Source organism: Cladophialophora immunda (genome assembly GCF_000835495.1).
Source record: "Cladophialophora immunda strain CBS 83496 unplaced genomic scaffold supercont1.2, whole genome shotgun sequence".
NCBI lineage: Eukaryota > Fungi > Ascomycota > Eurotiomycetes > Chaetothyriales > Herpotrichiellaceae > Cladophialophora > Cladophialophora immunda.
Window position 1 is genome coordinate 1,376,543 of NW_015622542.1, and position 16,266 is coordinate 1,392,808.

Genomic DNA, 16,266 nt, shown 5'->3' on the forward strand with positions numbered 1-16,266 from the left:
TCAATATGCAGGTTGCGTCAAAGGTCCCAGCTTGCCGGGCCGGATCAGTCGCGGCGGTTTCCAGGGCAACCACTGAGATCGATAACCGAACACGACCCGAATATACAAATAGAAGCAATTAGTCGATCACATACTCGAAACAGAAGGATTAATCATTATCTATTGTGCAGATCGCCCGGCACTGTAAGCTACCGCGCAGCTCCTCTTGAGTTATACCTCGCTTACGATCAAGGCCATTGCAGTCCAGACCAGTACTTGCGAATGCAACCAATTCTTGGAGCCAGATGCAGGTCTGTGAGAGACCGACGAGCCTTTCACTGCGGCCCGTTCGACGACGATTATTAGACACCACCGTTTTTTGGTCGCACCCATCATGCATGTTTGATGTGGCCGTTGGCTTTCGGTCTGGCCACACTGCCGTTTCCTTGCAGCGAGTGCGACATCCGGTCAAGCGCCTTGAAAGCTTTGGCTGTGATTCTCAGGCTGCTAGCGAGTAGAACTGTGGTTATACGAGTAAGCTAGGAACTGTCATTTCGAGGCAAGGGAGGACTTACTTCCTGGAATGACAATCCAGAAGATATTCATGAGGAAATAGTAGAACCAGAAATAATATGGCTCAGGTCGGCAATAGGTCAGGTTTCTGTGGTAATGATCGAACATCGAGGTTGCGTAGTAGAGGATATCGCCATAGATCTGTCCGAGTGAAACAACTGCCTGGAGTGGATAACGCAGAGGGTGGGAGACAATGATGAAATACACCATCAAGAAGGAAAGGGGGCCCCAGAAGACCTAAATCGTGTCAATATAGTCCTCCGGCTTGCTCTTTTTGGGGAGATAGGTCCATACTGCCGTGATGGTCTCCATGCACAAGACAAAGGGATCCGAGGTCAGATATCGCGAATCTGATAATGAGTATTCCTTCCACAGTTGACCAAAAATATCTTGGAGACCGCCCATGCGAGTGTGATTGTAGGCAAAGTAGCCTTCGAAGAACAAGTGAATGAAGCCGCCTTTTCAATGTCAGTGTCCGCCTGGCGCAGTTTCATGGCTCTTCTCATACACAAGCAAAACCACAGCGCAATGGCCTTATCCCTGACTCTGAGACGTGGTGCAAGACTCGACATAAGAAACCATGTGAGAGAGAGGATGATGGTACAGCCAGTCGCAAAGGTGGCCAGTAACTGCGGCACGGTCATTTCGTTGGCGGCGAAGTTGACAATGTCAATCTCTGTGGGATAATAGGGATGGATCGGTTTGGTCACGAGGATCGTAGGCTCTGGAGGAGGTGCAGGCGGAGGAGAGGCCATCAGATTCCTGAAGAAATCCATCCTGGTGGTTGACGATTGCGAGGGAAGAGAGAAAGCCTCAGGTGGAGGACAGGGTTGAAAAGAGAAGCTCTCTGGGAAACAAGAAGGGTGATGAACTGAAGATCAACCAGACTCGACAATGCCCAGGCGCCAGACTCCCCGACCACAACAAAGAGCGGAAGATGTATGTATGATGAGTTCTTCGGTTTGGGAAACCAGATTGATGGTGTTGACGGCGGTCAATGGAATTTTCGTTCGCGACGGCACTGGCATTTCACCTCACCGGCAAAGGACACTAGTTCAGGCAGCATCAGTGCTGCGGCGGACTATTCCGCTGTTGGGAGGTCTCTAGGCACCACCTAATTACTCCAGGCAGCCTCCCTAACGAGCTGGTGCCCCCCTAACATACAGGTAGCCGTGCTCCGGGCTCTGGGCACTACTGCTGGGCCAGTAGCCACCCCATGGTGCTCCCCCAGGACTACTGCTCGTTAGCTAAGTCCAAGTGCCCGCTAGCCCTCCACACCTTTTCCAACTCAAATTGGAAGTCTCTCGAACATCAACTGCAATTTCATCGTCTTTTCCCACCTGTTCTCGACGTCACATAGTTTGCAAGTTGCAGTTCGCAGTTCCCGCCATCTCTATGATCATCCGTCATTCCTACTACTTCTGAAAGGCTCGGCGGGTCACATTATTCAGGTCCAGATGGATGACTGACATAGGTGGCTCGAGATCGTCCCAGATTTGTCCTTCTCTTTCGCAGGGCGCAGTCTCGCAAGATCCATCCCTCTCCCAATTTGCCATCCAGACGGCCATGGCCTTTTCCCTCCTCAACGTTTCCCGCAACTCAGCCGTCAACCCCATGCATGGCGTTCGCCTCCTCGCTCTCACGGGTGGCTGCTCGGGCCTTGGAGATGCCAATCACGATCGCCATCTCCCACATGTTCCTGGAAAAGTGGATTGTTACTTGGGGGTTTTTCTCGTGCTGCGGGGCCGCCCGACGATGGCAAGCGAATCGCAACCCCCTTGGCGTCATTCGAGATGCTCAACATCACTGGCACATGGAGCAATGACGAATTTTTCACCATCTCGTAAGGCCCATTGATTCGCCTCGGAAAAGGATCCCAGTTCAATGCAGGCAATGAAGACTTCTTGTCTTGAGTGACTTTTTGCCCATGTCCGTCCGAGTCCCGCGACCGAGACCCGTTATCTGATCCTGCTATAAATACCTACTCGACGATCGCCGTGAGTTGGTGGAAGCGATCAGAGGAATCTTCTTTCTCGATTGCCTGGCTGCTATTGTCCAGCTGAAATCCTATCCTTGCTGACCGAAAGGGGCTATTTTTCCTAGGTTCACCGAACCTTGACATTCTCTTTACCTGGAGTCGGCCGACTCCGTCAAATTCATCCTCTCGGTTGACTTGTAGCATTGTCGTCGAGAGGGCATTGCCATCATGGCCAAACCGATATTCTGTGCCACGCACCCACGTGCATGTAGTACAGCATTTGAACGTGTTCGCTCCATACTGCCTGCTTTGGGTCTTTGATGAGAATGCTGACCATGTTGCAAGGTGTTCATGACCAGGAAAGACTTGACCTGTGTCCATGAACCATTTGGCGACGCATTCTATTATGGGTGAGTCCGTCCAGGCAGGACGAAGGAGCAGTTATATCTAATGCCCTCTTCAGTCCGGAGAGGATGAGCGTTCGCTATGAAAACGATGAAGATGCGAGGAAAGCATCGGGATACAGCGACTCAACCTACAGAACCATCTTTGATCACCTCGAACGCGAAGGAGCCAAGGTGTGATGTTCCCCCAATGATTGTCCTTGTCATGCGGGTCTTCACACCGAATCCGACATCCGATGCTTACCTCTGAAACAGGGCAAACGTGTCTTTATCAAGGACATTCTCCATTATCTGGTTCCTCCCGACCAGCAGCCTCCGAAACTGGCTCCGTCGTTGCAGTCAGTCAAGCGAGGCATCGGAACCGAGAAGATGAGCAACGGGGCCAACGGCGTGAACGGCGTGAACGGGACTCATCATGTCAATGGCACCAACGGTGTCAATGGTGTCAACGGCGTTAACGGAACTCATCACGTCAACGGTACCAATGGTGCTAATGGTGTCAACGGTGTGAACGGTTTCAGCAAGAAAGCACCGTTCCCATTCCCCACGGAAGGCGAGCCAGGGAATCCGACAATTGTCCCCAAAGCCTTGCTTGACAAGTTTCATTTCACGTTCCTCATCCGAGACCCTCACTCCAGCATCCCGTCCTATTATCGCTGCACCATCCCACCATTGGAGGATATGACGGGATTCCACGAATTTTATCCGAATGAGGCTGGGTACGACGAGCTTCGACGCTTTTTCGACTATGCCCGGGAAGCTGGGTTGGTGCGAGACAGGAAGGATGGACTAAAGAATGGGACAGAGAATGGAGTTGTTCTAAATGGCGAGGCCAAAATGCCGGAAGTGTGTGTGGTCGATGCTGACGACTTGCTGGACGATCCCGAGGGTATTCTCCGAGCTTACTGTCAGAGCGTTGGGCTTGATTTTCACCCTGACATGTTGAACTGGGACAATGAAGAGGATCAGAAGCGGGCGAAGACTGCGTTCGAGAAATGGAAAGGGTTCCATGAGGATGCAATCGATTCGACAGACCTCAAGCCGAGGACTCACGTGGGTGATAACGCTTCCCTGTTTACGCTGTGCCGGAACTGACTGTGGGCAGAAGAAAGCACCAAAGACCGAAGAACAATGGGATGCGGAATGGAAGGAGAAATATGGAGAGAAGGCTGCCAAAGTGATTCGGAAGACCGTCGACCAAAACATGGCCGACTACTTGTACCTGAAGCAGTTTGCCTTGAAGCCATGAGTCGAGACGTCGTTGGATACCACGTATCTGACCGGCGCTGGTGCTGCTGCTCTAACGACCCCCAGAATGGACTATTCTTTCCTATGTATTAACGACTAGCAATTTGACAGACTGAACAATTCAATTACTCGTGACGAGAAATGTATCTAGTTCCGTCCAGTCGCTTGAGACTCTAGCTGAAGCGAAATCTTTGTCAGGCGGCGGACACGACGTCAGTGGTTGTCCCCCGGATGCACTAGCAACTGACAAACCATTTATCGGCTCAACATTTACCGATTGGGACATGGCGAGGAAATCACTCTGATGGAGGTATTGAAAGAGGTAGTGGTCAGTCAATAGGCAGCTAGCGGGCTCGGTTAACAAGGGAAAGTATCGAGAGTGGTTTTGGGTATACAATGGAATCAGCCCAGTACAGGACGATAGAAGACCCATACAGTACAGGTGATTTCTCGTTACCCTTTATTGCAATCTCACTTTCCCCTCGTGTATACCTGTCACTCTGTGGACCATGCTCTTTGACAATCTTGTAGTTCCTCTGCACGTGCAAGTAGAACCTTTTGTCTCAACCATTCATCCTCCTCCTCAAACAGATCCTGGACGCATCTGCGCTGTTGGCTCATAGAGATACCTTTCTTAGCTGTTCGACTCGCTTAGATGAGACACTCAAAGTCAATTCGGTGGTCTGATGAAGGGCGGATCGGGAGGGAACATGAGGTGACAATGGCGAGAGGCTGCTGGAAGACACCGGGAGGTACTGGTGATGGCTCGGTTGGTCCAGTCGGCGCAGGTTGGTGCAGGAACCTCCCCGCAGGCGCCAAGCCCTGCCAGGGTCTTCTGGAAGATGCCAGCCTATGTCATAGCACCAGCAGCCCTCGCTCCACTTTGGGCACGCTTCCCGAGTACAAGAATCACTTTATTATCATGCCTTTCACTCCTGCTGTGTCTGTTTGAACTTCTCCCACACTCTCTACACGAAATCTACACAGAATCCTAGACTCATAAAATATCACTGAACGATGGCGGGCGTGCCTCAGTTCACTGATCGTGCCGCAAAGGCACTCGGCGATGCTGCAAACCTCGCTGAACAATATGCCCATTCACAAATTCTGCCAGTCCACCTGGCAGTTTCTCTGTTTGACCCTCCCCCGGACGAGTCGAAAGACCAACAGACGACCGTCAATGCCTCACAGTCCCACGCTTCAGCTCCTCTCTTCAGACAAGTGATCGAACGAGCACATGGCGACATTCAATTACTCGACAGAGCTCTCAAGAAAGCCCTTGTGCGGCTCCCGAGTCAAGACCCTCCGCCCGAACACGTCACCATGTCACCATCCCTCTCAAAAGTGATCAGGTCCGCTCAGGAGCTGCAAAAGACTCAAAAAGATACCTATGTGGCTATTGACCACTTGATCACCGCCCTGGCGCAAGATGCGAAGATCCAAGAGGCCCTGCGGGAAGCAAACGTTCCCAACACCAAACTCATCGATGCTGCCATTCAGCAAATACGTGGCACGAAGCGGGTCGACTCGAAACAGGCCGACTCAGAGGAGGAAAATGAGAATCTCAAGAAATTCACAATTGACATGACTCAACTGGCAAGAGAAGGCAAACTCGATCCCGTGATTGGACGAGAAGAAGAGATCCGGCGGGTGATTCGGATCTTGTCCAGACGAACCAAGAACAACCCTGTCCTTATTGGTGAGCCCGGTGTCGGCAAGACCACAGTCATTGAAGGTCTGGCACAGCGGATTATCAACGCCGATGTTCCTGCCAATCTGGCCGCGTGCAAGCTTCTCTCGCTGGACGTGGGTTCTCTTGTTGCTGGCAGCAAGTACCGTGGTGAATTTGAGGAGAGAATGAAGGGTGTCCTCAAAGAGATCGAAGCCTCTAACGAGATGATCGTTCTCTTTGTGGATGAGATCCATCTCCTCATGGGCGCTGGTGCCAGTGGTGAAGGCGGAATGGACGCAGCAAACCTGCTCAAACCCATGCTTGCCCGTGGACAGCTTCACTGTATCGGCGCCACCACTCTTGCCGAGTACCGCAAATACATCGAAAAAGATGCTGCCTTCGAACGGAGGTTCCAACAGGTTTTGGTCAAGGAACCCACCGTGGCAGAGACAATCTCCATTCTCCGTGGCTTGAAAGAGCGATACGAAGTCCATCACGGTGTGACCATCCTCGACGGAGCCATTGTTGCAGCCGCCACTCTTGCCGCTCGTTACATCACATCCCGGCGTCTACCGGACTCTGCTGTTGATCTCATCGATGAAGCAGCAGCAGACGTTCGCGTCATCAGAGAATCGCAGCCCGAAGTGCTCGATAACCTTGAACGACGACTCCGGCAACTCGAGATCGAGATCCACGCCTTGCAACGGGAAACAGATCCATCCTCCGTTCAGCGCATGGAAGAGGCAAAGCTTGAAGCGGCCAATGTCAAGGAAGAGCTAGAGCCATTGAAGGAGCACTACGAACGCGAGAAAGCTCGCTCCCGAGAAATCCAGGAGGCCAAAATGAAATTGGAACAGCTGAAGAACAAGCGAGACGAAGCAGAACGTTCCAACGATCTCCAGACAGCCTCTGACCTGACGTACTACGCCATCCCCGATGTGGCTGCCAAGATCAAGGCGCTCGAGAACGCTAGAGCCCAAGCGGATGCTGAACAGCACGCCAGACTCGGTGCAATGGGCGAGGTTTCACCCACCGATGCTGTTGGCCCCGAACAAATCAATGCCATCGTTGCCAAGATGACCGGTATCCCCATCACGAGGCTACGGGCTTCAGAGAAGGAGAAGATCCTTCACATGGAACAGCATCTGCAGCGCATCGTTGTTGGCCAGAGGGAGGCTGTCCAATCTGTCTCAAACGCCATCAGACTCCAGCGTTCTGGCTTGGGCAACCCCAACCAACCCCCGAGCTTTTTGTTCTGTGGTCCTTCTGGTACTGGTAAGACGCTGCTGACCAAAGCGCTTGCCGAGTTCTTGTTCGACGACCCGAAGGCCATGATCAGATTCGACATGTCAGAATACCAAGAACGACACTCACTGTCAAGAATGATTGGTGCGCCTCCAGGATATGTTGGACACGACGCTGGTGGGCAACTAACCGAGGCATTACGACGCCGGCCATTCTCGATCCTGCTGTTCGATGAGGTCGAGAAGGCGGCCAAGGAAGTGCTCACCGTGTTGCTCCAACTCATGGACGACGGCCGGATCACCGATGGCCAAGGTCGTGTTGTGGATGCCAAGAACTGCATTGTGGTCATGACGAGCAATCTTGGTGCCGAGTATCTGTCTCGCAATACCGCACCTGATGGCAAGATTGACCCAACCACCAAGGAGCTGGTGATGAACGCTCTCCGGAACTACTTCCTGCCGGAGTTCCTGAACAGAATCAGCTCGATCGTCATCTTCAACCGTCTCACGAGGAGAGAAATCCGCAAGATCGTCGACCTGAGATTGAGCGAGATCCAAAAGAGACTCGAGAGCAACGACAAGAAGATCACCATCAATGCAAGCGAAGAGGTCAAAGACTACCTGGGTGCTGCTGGATATTCACCTGCTTATGGCGCCCGTCCTCTGCAGAGATTGATAGAGAAGGAGATCCTCAATCGCCTTGCTGTATTGATCTTGAGAGGTGCGATCAAGGATGGCGAGACAGCCAATGTCGTCTTGGAGGACGGACGGGTGGTGGTATTGCCCAACCACACCGACAGTGAGATGGAAGAGGACGAAGATATGCTCGATGACGACGACGCGATGTTGGAGTTGGAAGACGGCACGAATGGTAACATGGATCTTTACGAGTAAAAATGGTCACGGCTAGCGCACAGCAAGGCTAGGCGTTGAAAGGGGAATGAAGCTATGACACAGCATAAAAGCGGATGGCGTTTTGGCTGGGAATGCTTTATGGATACTTTCATGGAACATGAGTGATGATACTCTTAGACCTGTAGTAGATATACATGGTCTTAATGAAAAATATTATGCCTTCAATCTACGGGTTCGAGTCGTAGCTCTTGCAGTATTTGATCTATGTAGCTTCGTTAACATTGGCCCTGGCCACAACGCGCGTGAGACGCGCCGCCGGGTTATGATGTCATTTTCCGACCGCGTCACTTGTGACATGTCCGTTTGCCTCAACATACAAACACTGACGGCGACTTGCTCACAAAATACACCGAATCAACTCGCACGCCATCTCAAACCCGGACAAGCATATGCGTGCAGAAAACCGCCGGGCTCCGCGCTAAACAGCCCACAACCCGCGTATCCAGAGAACCGATTGCTCTCCCAACTGCAGTTGAAGCAGGCACTTTGAGCTCGAAGAATATGGCGCCTTCTAGCGCGTTCAGGAAACCGAAGAGTGCGTTTTCGCCGCCTCGGCCGGGCAAGTCAAAGAATGGCAAGTCGACGAAAGAGAAGGGCGCGGCGACAAAGAGCGCAGCCAGACACAGGTTGGGTGGAATGGGGAACTCGAAGGTCCACAAACAGCCGCGGAAACCCAAGGCGGGACAGAGGCCGAAGCCGCGAAAACCGGTGCAAAAGGGTGCAGCGGGAACGATGAGAGCCATACTGGGAGAGGCGAGCTCAGAGTCAGACCCGGACGTGGACGATGAAGATGGTGCCGGGTCGGAGGAGGATAACGAGAATATGGACGCCGGGGTCGACGAGGATGAGAGCCTCGAAAATGATGACGATGATAACGATGACAACGCACAAGATGACGAAGACGCAGACGAAGACGAAGCCTCCCTGGCCCACGACCACGATCTCAACCTCTCCTCCCCCGAACCCGACTTCATACTCGCCGAAGTCACCACGAAAGGCACGGGCACGGCTTCTTCCGCATCCTCCACGAACCCGTCGATCCCCCTCCCGCTCATCCACAGGATAATGCACGCCCACTTCTCCCAGCCCGACCAGACCTCCCTCTCCTCGGACGCGAGACAGCTCATGGGGAAATACACGGAGATCTTCGTCCGGGAGGCCATAAGGCGGTGCGTGGATGACAAACGAGAGCGCGTCGCGCGTGGGAGCGGGGACGGGGCACGCGACGGCGCGGTGGTCGGGGACACGGGCTGGCTTGAAGTCGAGGACCTGGAGAGGGTCGGGGTGCAGCTGTGCTTGGATTTTTGAGCCGGCAAGCTGCCGCCTATGCGGGAATGAGTTGAAATAGCGCGGCGGCAAGCGACAGCCGCCCACGCAAACAAGAGGGAGCGTCGCCCATGCGGCCTGGAAGGGAAAATGGGAAGGGGACGAGAGTCTTCACACAGCAGTACATCCCTCGACCCGCTCATTTAAGCGGAAGATGAACCCATGCGTCCGAGATACTGGAATTCTCTTGCCCGGTGTTTCTGCCCCGCTATGTACAATAGCTCTACTTTCACCCCACGAGCAGGAAACGGCCAGCCAAGGGGCCAACGGATACTCCTGCCTGTCACCGCGTCCTTGGTTCTTGCCCTGTCCTGTCCCTATTTGTAGAGACACATCAAGAGGGACCGTGTTTCGAGGCAAACGTATAGACAAGCGAGGAGATGTACCCGGTACCGAGAACCTAGTACATAACACGGAACCATAAGGTTAAAACAAGAAAAGGAGTGCTGACAAAAAGTGACGCATATCGATTTAGGTCTCTCTCTGTACCGAGTATTTTGTATCTGGACATTTTTGTATATTTCTGCGTCTTCTGGCAGTAGTTACACACGTGGCATGCAGCTGACATAGTATACATATGCAGCTAGCTTGGTATCAAAAGGTGGTATTTGAGTAAAAGAAAAGAAAAAAGGTTCTGTAAAAAAGTGTCGTCCATAGGAGAGCACTACCTCCCAACTTCCCACTGTCCTTGGGGACTTCCCAATTCAAAATAATATTCTCTCCTCCATTTCCCATGTTGCGGACTGTAAACGTTGACTCGACTCAACCTCGGGACCTTGCCGAGGGAGTTCAGAGACATTGCCCGCACCTCACAAATGACACTGGGAGCGGCGTGGGTAATGAGGGTTCCCCCCTCCCTTTTCTATTTGCGCCGGATTTTTGTTTTTTTTCTCCATTCAGGGGTATATCGGACTCGGTTCGTCGAGAAAAGGTATTACCACAGAGCCAGCAGCGCACCGAGAGCAAGACCGACCACACCTGTTGATGATTGAGGCACGAAGCCTGGAACAGCGGCACCAGTAAATGTAGCAGGAGCCACGACTGCTGAGCTCGAAGGTGGCGCAACAGTCTGTGCTGGGGCGACGGGCGAGGAGCTTGCCGGAGGCGCACCACCAAAGGCGAACGTCGATTCAGCTGGAGGCGCAGCAGGAGGCGCCGATGACTCCGAAGGTGGCGGGCCGCCATAAGCTGGAGGCGGAGCACTACCGCTGGGAGGAGGAGTGGTGACATTAACGAGTGGTATCTTGGCCGCGTTGGCAATGTAGGCGTCGATAGTGTTAGGTGACGAGTCGTTCTGGTTGATAACCATGGCCATACCCTTTTCGCAGTGGTTGGTCTGGCCGCAGTAAATCCAGATGGGCTTGGTGTCGTTGACCAGGACGTTGTAAACCGGGGTAAATGGCTCAGTGCCGGTCAGCGGAACGAAGCCAGATTTCAGCCCAGGACGTGTGGCGGAAGTGAGATTGGCGGCAATAGGTTTGCAAGGGTCAGCAAAGGACGACTCTGTGACGGTGTGGTTCTGCGCGAACGTTAGACCAGAAAGACGCGAACCACGCGCAGAAGACATACCTTTGGGTGAAACTGGAATTGGACAACAGATCCGATTGGCGCGGTGACCTTGTTGGGAAAATACTTCAGAGAGCCGTTTGCGTCCGAGACAGACACAACCTGGACAATCAATTGACCGGGTTGAGTCGACATTGGTGGTGCGCTGCCAGTCTGCATCGGCTGGCAACCAGACGGGCAGGACGCTGCAGCGAATGCTGGAGGTCCTTGACTGCTGCCGCTGCCCCAACTGCTCCAACCACCGCTACCGCTGCCGGAGCCGCTGCCGCTATAGCTGCCACCACCATAACCGCCGCTGCCATACTGCGCGAAGGCAGACGCCGCGAAAAGGGTGGAGACGAGAAGAGTCTTCAAAGACATGTTTGGCGAGATTTTGCGAGGGAAAAGTGAGGTGTCAAATAATGTTTGATATTGGAGATGGACGGCTGGGATGGTACGAGACAACGAGCGACCGGCGCAAGAACAGAAAACTGCAGTGCGTCAAGCAGCAGAAAAGGAATGAACAGGACCGGTACTAGAGAGTACACGAAGACCACTTTTGGTTGGTATAAAGATGGAATGGAGAGAGGAAAGAAACGCATTTCGAAACAGCAACACAGGAGACATATGTAGGCCCGCGAGAAAGCAGGAGGCTGTGCAAAGGACGGAACAGGAGAGAGTCCGGATCTAGGAACTGAGATTATGGATCTGGATAGGCCAGGGACATGGCACTCGTAGAGTCTCGTCACCTTGTCATGTTTGCCCCTGGAGGAGGTTGAAGACATTGTGGACGAGTCGTCACACATCCGTCTCAGGTGCAAGGGGATATCTGAGACGCGACAGGCGAGAAGAGCCTTGCGGAGAGAGCGCAAAGAAGCACGGAGGCCGGCGTCAAAATGTCGATAGCTAGGAATAGAGTCACAACGGAGGCGCGAGGAGGGAGGAGTCGAGTGTCGCAGAATGAGAGGCCAGCGGTGCATCCGAAGCGCTGGGAGGTTTTGAATGGTGTTTGAGGCAGGAGAAGGAGCGCGACTCTGAGGCACAAGACGTTTCCGACCGGCGGAGCGCCTTTCCCAGTTGGGGCTAGCGCAATATCAGGCCTTGGCACTCGGCGGACTCGCAGACTCACGGCCCTCCCTTCCATCTCGCTTCCCAGCCACGTCCCATCCCCATACAACTCGCTTCACGTAGATCTTGCACCCTCGAGGCCTCGATCTGGGCCTGGATCCCTTTGCTGGGAAAAGCTTGTCTGCGGCTCTACCCTTGTTCTTTCCTCCGGGGTTGCAGCCTCGGCTGGCAGCCTTCCGAGTTTCAAAGGGACAAATAATCACAGAGACATCGAGGCTCAGCCACTCTCACAGTCATCGCTGGGCCCAAGCCTGAAGCCGGAATGTCCCTTACCGAAAGTGCAGTTAACGGGTACTTGCGATGAAGATGATTAACTGCAGACTACCGAGTATCTTCCTCCGAATGAGGGTGGACCAGCTGCCCTCGCAGGCAAGAACCATGAACGTTGAATTTCCCTTTGATTAGCTATTTGCTATTCCGTTATGCTCTGCTACCGCGTGCTTTCACAGGTCCTTTCTGAATTGTCTCCCTTGTCGAAGCGTACGACGAAGTCAGTCTTGCACTGTCTCAAACCACAGATTTCCCACGAGGATCCTTTTCCTGCGTAATCATACATTGTTCCTCCAGTATTATCAGTAGACATACTTCCCATGGTAACTCCGTGCCTCGAGGGCGTTGATTTTGAGCGCCTGGACCGGAACCTGAGGCTTGAATACCTACCGTACACCTTACCCCTTCAGCCACTTGCGCCTTGCACGTGGGTTGCCCTTCCCATCAGAACTATCGCTGGACGTCATGAGTCAGGTAATCCGTCAAAGGACAGTTACCAACAGAACAAAGACCTCCAATGGACATTTAAGTCATAGTGTACCCACTAGGTGGTGTAGGAGCGATAAAATCCCACTGCCCGGGAGGCAGATTGCTACGATTATTGGGGGGGGTGCCGGTGTAGCTGGGACTCTGAGGCCGAGAGCCCTCCTGCATGTTGGTCAAGGCAGGGTCGACCTCGGCATCAGGCTTCCTCTTCTTGGGTGGTCGGCCGCGAGGGCGAGGTGCGCTGGGAGGATCAAGGACGTATTCTTCTTTGAGCTGCATGGAGTCACTTGGATTGTAGCCTCGTTCGCGCGCAAGTCGTCGGAGGCCAGTAATCACCTTTGGCTCCATTCCGGTGATCTCCTGGATGCGGTCGTACGCGATGCTTGCCTCTGCCAGTGCCAATGCCTGAATGCGCACAGCGGTGCTAACATCGCCCATTTTGGGAAGCTTTGGAGCCTTTGTGTCTGTGGTCTTTTGCGCCCAGTCGGTCGAGCGTTTGAAGAATGCTTGAGGATCGGCGGCTTGACGGGTAATGCTGTTCTCGATGCCTTGTTCTTTCATGGAGTCAAGGTAGTTTTGGCAGCCGAGAAGGTGGACACGCTGGCGAGAGGTATGCTGGGCCATTTCTCTGCTGCAGTACTTGCATCGTACCTGCGCAAGCTTCTGGTGGTGACATTAGTGAGAGGTTGATTTTGGGGCCGAACATGATGCGCAAGCCGTACCTGAGTGCCCTCTGGATCTTGAGGGATAATGTCCCATGCTGAGTGAGTTTCGGTGTCACCTGGTTTGTTTTTGTACCCTCCTGACTGGAGAGAGCTGATTAGCTTGCGTCGATGATGCTGAGAGTCGAATAGGAACTTACGCCTGGACCACCCATAGTGAACTGGAAGAAGACTCAGACTCAAGAATGACACTCGGTCGTGATCGTCTTAGCTGCGTAATTTTGGAGGTCTGACTGGTGATAAAGAGATGGACGGGGCTGATGTGCGGGAGATGAGGTGGGTAGAGGGGAAAGTGGTCGTCAAGTGAGAGTGAAGAGAAATGTCATTTCAGTGTCATTTGAGGGCCCGTGGTTGCCCGACTCGCCGACTGTCCCGGGCGGTGCGGCCCCAAGACCCAAAACATTGGGCGAGGCACGCGTCACACAATAAACACGACATCATACCCCCCTCAGCATTGTTGCGGTTGCGCCTCCTCTTCTTCGAAGGCTACCATCATGGCGGACTCGTCACAAGCGGCGACGTCGCTCTTGACCGAGCACCTGCAGTATACACCTTTGGTAGGTTACTGGCAATAGAATGGGACTTGCGCGACTGACGAGCCGCAGTCACTAATCGACGACATTATCAACTCGGTCAATAACTTTGTTTACCAAGGAGTCGGTAGCCTGGAAACAGGACTCCTGACGACCCCTCCTGAGAAGCTAGGCTTCAAGGCTGTCAAGACTGTGGGCGACGACTGCCTGGAAGAATTCGAGTTCGCCGAAGCCAAGAGAGAGATCGAAGAAGGCCTTCACAAACTCGAGACCCTGCTCAACTCGACGGTTGACAAGAACTTTGACAAATTTGAGATATATGTGCTCAGGAATATCCTCTCTGTGCCTGCAGAACTGGTCAACTGGGTCCAGTTGAGTCATTACGAGGTGGGCGAAACTGAGACTGCGCGGACGTGGTTTTGGGGATCGAGCTAACTGCGCGCAGAACATATCACTTCCGCCGCCGGAGAACGCGCCCACCGTCGAGAGTGTGCAACTCCTGCGGCGCAAGCTGGCCGCCTCGCGGACTGTGTCGTATGCCCTCATAGAAGAGCACAAGCGGAATGAGGCAGTCCTCCGACAACTAAGAAATCTGATTGGCAATACACATCCCGCAACAAACAGCCTCTCTTTCCTCCTAGACGGCGCCTCTGCCCAGACCCAGAATGGACCTCAGCACAATGATCACCGAGATTTGACCACCAACACGAACTTTGCTATCTCACAGCTCCCCGCACTCAAGTCGTTGCTCGCCGAACTGCGACCAAGGCTGGCATCGCTAAAAGATACTGACATGAGCATCTCGAGTGCCAAGGATGAAGTCAAAGAGGAGCGCAGAGGTTATATCGAGCAACGAACACGATCGCATCTAGAGCGCAATGGGGAAGCCTCGGCAGAAGATTCTACAGCATTGCCTGGCAAGCGGGTCGACCCGGAGGAGGTGCAAGCCCTGGAAAAGGTCGCTTCCATATTCGACCCGGTATGATGGCCAGCGATGTGAATTCCAAACACGTGAACTTACCCCACCACGAGAGCGGGCTTGGATACGAGTGCGTTCGAGACGATGAGCTCCAATCGAAGCAGAATGTGACAGGTCATATCTACCTAAGGGGTCAAGAGGTCCAAGCGTGCATAAGGTTGCGCTGGCCAAAGTTGAGAAATTCTCCGATGTCCCGAAACTGGTGAGGGAGATACTGGTTTTGGAAGGAAGGCAGAAGTTCATTCTCCAGCATCTCAGTATGTTGTGCATGAAGTGGAAGTCATGTGGGGAGTGTTGTGTCGGCGCTGGACTTGCCATGGCACGGGGCAAGGCCCAAAGTGGTTGAAAGATGGAATGGGTTTTAAGATTTTGGCGGGCCAGGAGGTACGAAGACCCATTTGGCGGCCCGTGGTGTAACCGCTTCGAGCATGGCTGGTGGGGGAGAGTTGCAGAAGACGAGGGTTTTGCCTGATGGAAGGGAAGGGCCTGGGTCATGGCAAAAGTGGCATTGACGCGGAAGCGAGCAAAAGATAGAGGAATTAGTTTCCTCATCAACCTGCTTTCAGCATGCCATGAGGTCGTGGATCGCAGGCTAGAGGTGCCTTTGCCCGGGATGATGGTGGAAAAAGACGGGCCAATGAGCGAATAGTGGTTGTCCTGCGACGCAGTCTCATCCACAGTCCAATGGGCGTTGAGGCGGTCATTGCACCGGGAAGCAGCAAGCAGCTGCGCCAGACGAGCCTGCAGCAAATGATGAGCCTGGGTGGGTGAAAGATGCTGGTGCCGATGCGCAGTTTGCAGGATTGACAGGTCGGTGAGTGTGAGCTGGCGGAGTCGATGCCAAAGATCGGCAGATGCAGTCCAATTGGCCAGTCAGAAGCCGCCGAACTGTCAGAACAGGGACCCACTCTGGCGGACCTTACTATAAATATGATTAGCGCCCTGCATGCGCCTGTCAACTAGCCAATCACCCGCCCGGAAGGTGCCAAGCTATGAGTTAAGCGCTGAACTCCCACTGGCTCCTCAATCTCTCCTCTACATTGCTTCCCCCAGATGCAGGGGGGAAATCATCCTTCCCATTCCCACCTCTCTCATTATTGTCAGTTTCATTCACCAACCGAGCCTCCTAACCGCCGACCATTGTATTACTGGTGGTGATGCTTCCATGATGATTCGCCCAGATCAGGCCGCGGAGGTCGATCAGAGACAAGCCCGATCTTTGAATAGATCAGAGACTACTGGATCCAAGATGTGGTCGGCCAGG

The 16,266-nt window shown here is 53.4% G+C and overlaps 7 protein-coding genes across 12 annotated transcripts; 4 read left to right on the forward strand and 3 right to left on the reverse strand.

Moving 5' to 3' along the window:
• Nucleotides 1-134: 134 nt before the first annotated feature.
• PV07_02820 (uncharacterized protein) lies at nucleotides 135-1,585 on the reverse strand. The gene is made up of 4 exons (XM_016389460.1): nucleotides 1,061-1,585; nucleotides 847-1,010; nucleotides 555-789; nucleotides 135-499 (listed from the first exon to the last, which is right to left on the reverse strand). The coding sequence occupies exons 1-4, from the start codon at nucleotides 1,326-1,328 to the stop codon at nucleotides 372-374; spliced, it is 795 nt and encodes a 264-aa protein (XP_016251362.1). The 5' UTR covers nucleotides 1,329-1,585; the 3' UTR covers nucleotides 135-371.
• Nucleotides 1,586-2,069: 484 nt separating this feature from the next.
• Nucleotides 2,070-4,326, forward strand: PV07_02821. Of its 5 annotated transcripts, XM_016389461.1 has the most exons (5): nucleotides 2,070-2,818; nucleotides 2,876-2,940; nucleotides 2,994-3,108; nucleotides 3,190-3,987; nucleotides 4,040-4,326. In XM_016389461.1, the coding sequence occupies exons 1-5, from the start codon at nucleotides 2,759-2,761 to the stop codon at nucleotides 4,181-4,183; spliced, it is 1,182 nt and encodes a 393-aa protein (XP_016251363.1). In that variant the 5' UTR covers nucleotides 2,070-2,758; the 3' UTR covers nucleotides 4,184-4,326. The 5 variants fall into 5 exon arrangements, with proteins under 5 accessions (XP_016251363.1, XP_016251364.1, XP_016251367.1 ...); XM_016389462.1 differs by having other exon boundaries at nucleotides 2,070-2,940; XM_016389465.1 differs by having other exon boundaries at nucleotides 2,994-3,987.
• A 743-nt stretch (nucleotides 4,327-5,069) lies between these two features.
• On the forward strand, nucleotides 5,070-8,178 carry PV07_02822 (hsp98-like protein). Its single transcript, XM_016389466.1, has one exon. The coding sequence runs from the start codon at nucleotides 5,200-5,202 to the stop codon at nucleotides 7,990-7,992; it is 2,793 nt and encodes a 930-aa protein (XP_016251368.1). The 5' UTR covers nucleotides 5,070-5,199; the 3' UTR covers nucleotides 7,993-8,178.
• A 158-nt stretch (nucleotides 8,179-8,336) lies between these two features.
• On the forward strand, nucleotides 8,337-9,789 carry PV07_02823 (uncharacterized protein). The gene has a single exon (XM_016389467.1). It carries the CDS (start codon nucleotides 8,515-8,517, stop codon nucleotides 9,319-9,321), a length of 807 nt encoding a protein of 268 aa, XP_016251369.1. The 5' UTR covers nucleotides 8,337-8,514; the 3' UTR covers nucleotides 9,322-9,789.
• Nucleotides 9,790-9,820: 31 nt separating this feature from the next.
• On the reverse strand, nucleotides 9,821-11,806 carry PV07_02824 (uncharacterized protein). The gene is made up of 2 exons (XM_016389468.1): nucleotides 10,909-11,806; nucleotides 9,821-10,858 (listed from the first exon to the last, which is right to left on the reverse strand). The coding sequence occupies exons 1-2, from the start codon at nucleotides 11,263-11,265 to the stop codon at nucleotides 10,274-10,276; spliced, it is 942 nt and encodes a 313-aa protein (XP_016251370.1). The 5' UTR covers nucleotides 11,266-11,806; the 3' UTR covers nucleotides 9,821-10,273.
• Nucleotides 11,807-12,391: 585 nt separating this feature from the next.
• PV07_02825 lies at nucleotides 12,392-13,751 on the reverse strand. 2 transcript variants are annotated; one of them, XM_016389469.1, is made up of 3 exons: nucleotides 13,631-13,751; nucleotides 13,491-13,574; nucleotides 12,392-13,431 (listed from the first exon to the last, which is right to left on the reverse strand). In XM_016389469.1, the coding sequence occupies exons 1-3, from the start codon at nucleotides 13,643-13,645 to the stop codon at nucleotides 12,808-12,810; spliced, it is 723 nt and encodes a 240-aa protein (XP_016251371.1). In that variant the 5' UTR covers nucleotides 13,646-13,751; the 3' UTR covers nucleotides 12,392-12,807. The 2 variants fall into 2 exon arrangements, with proteins under 2 accessions (XP_016251371.1, XP_016251372.1); XM_016389470.1 differs by lacking the exon at nucleotides 13,631-13,751 and having other exon boundaries at nucleotides 13,491-13,620.
• Nucleotides 13,752-13,901: 150 nt separating this feature from the next.
• On the forward strand, nucleotides 13,902-16,022 carry PV07_02826 (uncharacterized protein). Its single transcript, XM_016389471.1, has 3 exons — nucleotides 13,902-14,047; nucleotides 14,096-14,410; nucleotides 14,469-16,022. Exons 1-3 carry the CDS (start codon nucleotides 13,985-13,987, stop codon nucleotides 15,006-15,008), a joined length of 918 nt encoding a protein of 305 aa, XP_016251373.1. The 5' UTR covers nucleotides 13,902-13,984; the 3' UTR covers nucleotides 15,009-16,022.
• The last annotated feature ends 244 nt before the right edge of the window (nucleotides 16,023-16,266 follow it).

Coding starts and splice junctions, on each gene's coding strand:
- PV07_02820 (XM_016389460.1), bottom strand. CDS start 1,328: ATGGATTTCTTCAGGAATCTGATGGCCTCTCCTCCGCCTGCACCTCCT. Junction 790..846: donor GCATGGAGACCATCACGGCA/GTATGGACCTAT, acceptor GACACGATTTAG/GTCTTCTGGGGCCCCCTTTC. Junction 500..554: donor CTGGATTGTCATTCCAGGAA/GTAAGTCCTCCC, acceptor GTATAACCACAG/TTCTACTCGCTAGCAGCCTG.
- PV07_02821 (XM_016389461.1), top strand. CDS start 2,759: ATGGCCAAACCGATATTCTGTGCCACGCACCCACGTGCATGTAGTACA. Junction 2,819..2,875: donor GTAGTACAGCATTTGAACGT/GTTCGCTCCATA, acceptor CCATGTTGCAAG/GTGTTCATGACCAGGAAAGA. Junction 2,941..2,993: donor GGCGACGCATTCTATTATGG/GTGAGTCCGTCC, acceptor TGCCCTCTTCAG/TCCGGAGAGGATGAGCGTTC.
- PV07_02822 (XM_016389466.1), top strand. CDS start 5,200: ATGGCGGGCGTGCCTCAGTTCACTGATCGTGCCGCAAAGGCACTCGGC.
- PV07_02823 (XM_016389467.1), top strand. CDS start 8,515: ATGGCGCCTTCTAGCGCGTTCAGGAAACCGAAGAGTGCGTTTTCGCCG.
- PV07_02824 (XM_016389468.1), bottom strand. CDS start 11,265: ATGTCTTTGAAGACTCTTCTCGTCTCCACCCTTTTCGCGGCGTCTGCC. Junction 10,859..10,908: donor AATTCCAGTTTCACCCAAAG/GTATGTCTTCTG, acceptor ACGTTCGCGCAG/AACCACACCGTCACAGAGTC.
- PV07_02825 (XM_016389469.1), bottom strand. Junction 13,432..13,490: donor AAGATCCAGAGGGCACTCAG/GTACGGCTTGCG, acceptor TGTCACCACCAG/AAGCTTGCGCAGGTACGATG.
- PV07_02826 (XM_016389471.1), top strand. CDS start 13,985: ATGGCGGACTCGTCACAAGCGGCGACGTCGCTCTTGACCGAGCACCTG. Junction 14,048..14,095: donor ACCTGCAGTATACACCTTTG/GTAGGTTACTGG, acceptor GACGAGCCGCAG/TCACTAATCGACGACATTAT. Junction 14,411..14,468: donor TCCAGTTGAGTCATTACGAG/GTGGGCGAAACT, acceptor AACTGCGCGCAG/AACATATCACTTCCGCCGCC.